General features: G+C 45.2%; 1 protein-coding gene across 1 annotated transcript in view; it reads left to right on the top strand.

Moving 5' to 3' along the window:
* Nucleotides 1-4,390, top strand: part of LOC119591369 (somatostatin receptor type 5-like) — a gene marked incomplete at its 5' end in the record, with an annotated part of 10,859 nt that continues 6,469 nt past the window's right edge. Inside the window, 1 exon segment of the mRNA XM_037940109.1 lies at nucleotides 1-110. Within this exon segment, the coding sequence (XP_037796037.1) occupies nucleotides 1-110 (110 nt within the window).

The following is a 4,390-nucleotide window of genomic DNA, read 5'->3' as shown; positions in this document are numbered from 1 at the left end:
GCGCCCATCCTGGCGGTGAACGTGCTCAAGGCCTACGCTGTCCTGCCCTCCTACAGCCCCACGCTGAAGCACGTGGTTTCGGCCGCCGAGCTCCTCTCCTATTGCAACAGGTCAGGGGAAAGCGGGGTCACAGGGGTCAGGAGACTTAGTCCCTTCAGTTCGCTCCTTCATAGAACAGGTCAAGGGACAGTTGGGTCGATTCAGCTGTTTATTCTGACGTCAGGAGAGTCACTTCAGCTGTTTATTCTGAGGTCAGGAGAGTCACTTCAGCTGTTTATTCTGAGGTCAGGAGAGTCACTTCAGACTGTTTATTCTGAGGTCAGGAGAGTCACTTCAGACGTTTATTCTGATGTCAGGAGAGTCACTTCAGCTGTTTATTCTGATGTCAGGAAGTCACTTCAGATGTTTATGTTGAGGTCAGGAGAGTCACTTCAGCTGTTTATTCTGAGGTCAGGAGAGTCACTTCAGCTGTTTATTCTGAGGTCAGGAGAGTCACTTCAGCTGTTTATTCTGAGGTCAGGAGAGTCACTTCAGCTGTTTATTCTGATGCCAGGAGAGTCACTTCAGCTGTTTATTCTGATGTCAGGAGAGTCACTTCAGCTGTTTATTCTGAGGTCAGGAGAGTCACTTCAGCTGTTTATTCTGAGGTCAGGAGAGTCACTTCAGCTGCTTATTCTGAGGTCAGGAGAGTCACTTCAGATGTTTATGTTGAGGTCAGGAGAGTCACTTCAGCTGTTTTTGAGGTCAGGAGAGTCACTTCAGCTGTTTATTCTGAGGTCAGGAGAGTCACTTCAGCTGTTTATTCTGAGGTCAGGAGAGTCACTTCAGCTGTTTATGTTGAGGTCAGGAGAGTCACTTCAGCTGTTTATTCTGACGTCAGGAGAGTCACTTCAGCTGTTTATTCTGAGGTCAGGAGAGTCACTTCAGCTGTTTATTTGAGGTCAGGAGAGTCACTTCAGCTGTTTATTCTGAAGTCAGGAGAGTCACTTCAGCTGTTTATTCTGAGGTCAGGAGAGTCACTTCAGATGTTTATTCTGAGGTCAGGAGAGTCACTTCAGCTGCTTATTCTGAGGTCAGGAGAGTCACTTCAGATGTTTATTCTGAGGTCAGGAGAGTCACTTCAGCTGTTTATGTTGAGGTCAGGAGAGTCACTTCAGCTGTTTATTCTGAGGTCAGGAGAGTCACTTCAGCTGTTTATTCTGAGGTCAGGAGAGTCACTTCAGCTGTTTATTCTGAGGTCAGGAGAGTCACTTCAGCTGTTTATTCTGAGGTCAGGAGAGTCACTTCAGCTGTTTATTCTGAGGTCAGGAGAGTCCCTTCAGCTGTTTATGTTGACGTCAGGAGAGTCACTTCAGCTGTTTATTCTGAGGTCAGGAGAGTCACTTCAGCTGTTTATTCTGAGGTCAGGAGAGTCACTTCAGCTGTTTATTCTGAGGTCAGGAGAGTCACTTCAGCTGTTTATTCTGACGTCAGGAGAGTCACTTCAGCTGTTTATTCTGAGGTCAGGAGAGTCACTTCAGCTGTTTATTCTGAGGTCAGGAGAGTCACTTCAGCTGTTTATTCTGAGGTCAGGAGAGTCACTTCAGCTGTTTATTCTGAGGTCAGGAGAGTCACTTCAGCTGTTTATTCTGACGTCAGGAGAGTCACTTCAGCTGTTTATGTTGAGGTCAGGAGAGTCATTCAGCTGTTTATTCTGAGGTCAGGAGAGTCACTTCAGCTGTTTATTCTGAGGTCAGGAGAGTCACTTCAGCTGTTTATTCTGAGGTCAGGAGAGTCACTTCAGCTGTTTATTCTGACGTCAGGAGAGTCACTTCAGCTGTTTATGTTGATGTCAGGAGAGTCACTTCAGCTGTTTATTCTGAGGTCAGGAGAGTCACTTCAGCTGTTTATTCTGAGGTCAGGAGAGTCACTTCAGCTGTTTATTCTGAGGTCAGGAGAGTCACTTCAGCTGTTTATGTTGAGGTCAGGAGAGTCACTTCAGCTGTTTATGTTGAGGTCAGGAGAGTCACTTCAGCTGTTTATTCTGAGGTCAGGAGAGTCACTTCAGATGTTTATTCTGAGGTCAGGAGAGTCACTTCAGCTGCTTATTCTGAGGTCAGGAGAGTCACTTCAGCTGTTTATGTTGACGTCAGGAGAGTCACTTCAGCTGTTTATTCTGAGGTCAGGAGAGTCACTTCAGCTGTTTATTCTGAGGTCAGGAGAGTCACTTCAGCTGTTTATTCTGAGGTCAGGAGAGTCACTTCAGCTGTTTATTCTGAGGTCAGGAGAGTCACTTCAGATGTTTATGCTGAGGTCAGGAGAGTCACTTCAGATGTTTATTTGAGGTCAGGAGAGTCAACTTCAGTGTTTTATTCTGAGGTCAGGAGAGTCCCTTCAGCTGTTTATGGGAGAGTCACTTCAGCTGTTTATGTTGAGGTCAGGAGAGTCACTTCAGCTGTTTATTCTGATGTCAGGAGAGTCACTTCAGCTGTTTATGTTGAGGTCAGGAGAGTCACTTCAGCTGTTTATTCTGATGTCAGGAGAGTCACTTCAGCTGTTTATGTTGAGGTCAGGAGAGTCACTTCAGCTGTTTATTCTGACGTCAGGAGAGTCACTTCAGCTGTTTATGTTGAGGTCAGGAGAGTCACTTCAGCTGTTTATTCTGACGTCAGGAGAGTCACTTCAGCTGTTTATGTTGAGGTCAGGAGAGTCACTTCAGCTGTTTATTCTGAGGTCAGGAGAGTCACTTCAGCTGTTTATTCTGAGGTCAGGAGAGTCACTTCAGCTGTTTATTCTGAGGTCAGGAGAGTCACTTCAGCTGTTTATTCTGACGTCAGGAGAGTCACTTCAGCTGTTTATTCTGAGGTCAGGAGAGTCACTTCAGCTGTTTATTCTGAGGTCAGGAGAGTCACTTCAGCTGTTTATTCTGAGGTCAGGAGAGTCACTTCAGCTGTTTATGTTGATGTCAGGAGAGTCACTTCAGATGTTTATTCTGATGCCAGGAGAGTCACTTCAGCTGTTTATTCTGAGGTCAGGAGAGTCACTTCAGCTGTTTATTCTGAGGTCAGGAGAGTCACTTCAGCTGTTTATTCTGAGGTCAGGAGAGTCACTTCAGCTGTTTATTCTGAGGTCAGGAGAGTCACTTCAGCTGTTTATGTTGAGGTCAGGAGAGTCACTTCAGCTGTTTATTCTGATGCCAGGAGAGTCACTTCAGCTGTTTATTCTGAGGTCAGGAGAGTCACTTCAGCTGTTTATTCTGAGGTCAGGAGAGTCACTTCAGATGTTTATTCTGATGCCAGGAGAGTCACTTCAGATGTTTATTCTGATGTCAGGAGAGTCACTTCAGCTGTTTATTCTAATGTCAGGAGAGTCACTTCAGCTGTTTATTCTGAGGTCAGGAGAGTCACTTCAGCTGTTTATTCTGAGGTCAGGAGAGTCACTTCAGCTGTTTATTCTGAGGTCAGGAGAGTCACTTCAGTTTTTTATTCTAATGTCTGGAGAGTCACTTCAGCTGTTTATGTTGATGTCAGGAGAGTCACTTCAGCTGTTTATTCTGAGGTCAGGAGAGTCACTTCAGCTGCTTATTCTGAGGTCAGGAGAGTCACTTCAGCTGCTTATTCTGAGGTCAGGAGAGTCACTTCAGCTGTTTATTCTGAGGTCAGGAGAGTCACTTCAGCTGTTTATTCTGATGCCAGGAGAGTCACTTCAGCTGTTTATTCTGAGGTCAGGAGAGTCACTTCAGCTGTTTATTCTGAGGTCAGGAGAGTCACTTCAGCTGTTTATTCTGAGGTCAGGAGAGTGACTTCAGCTGTTTATGTTGAGGTCAGGAGAGTCACTTCAGCTGTTTATTCTGATGTCAGGAGAGTCACTTCAGCTGTTTATTTACTTCGTCAGGAGAGTTACTTCAGCTGTTTATTTATGAGGTCAGGAGAGTCACTTCAGCTGTTTATTCCATCCTGAAGGAATGAAAATGCCGATATGCAACGGGTCAGGCTGATAACCTCGGCTATGCATTACGTTCTGCAGCAACAGGTCAGACCAGGGGGAATATCATCCTCCCCAGACACTCATCTCACTCTGAGGGAGGAAGAGAGCCGACCCACTAAAAGGCTCTTCGATGGCGTTGTCATTTTCGCATATTAATCCTCTTTTGAGGGAGAGAGCAGGATGGACTTCTCTGCCACAGCAGCGTCACAGGGTAATATTATCCTTTTAGATATTTACCGCATTGTGAGGGAGGGACCAGATCGAACTGCCTTTTACTAAGCGCAAAAAAACTGTAGATTTCTAGGGATGTTTTGACGCTATATACTGAAGAGTCGAAAGTGTGTGTTTATATGTATAATGTGATATTAGTCTAACTCTCCATGCTACATTTTTTTAATTAAAGAATAAAGGTTAAGTTTTCCTG

This window comes from Penaeus monodon, chromosome 28 (genome assembly GCF_015228065.2).
Source record: "Penaeus monodon isolate SGIC_2016 chromosome 28, NSTDA_Pmon_1, whole genome shotgun sequence".
In the NCBI taxonomy this organism is placed as follows: domain Eukaryota; kingdom Metazoa; phylum Arthropoda; class Malacostraca; order Decapoda; family Penaeidae; genus Penaeus; species Penaeus monodon.
Note: the sequence above shows the minus strand (reverse complement) of the source record. Positions and strands in the feature narration are given on the sequence as shown.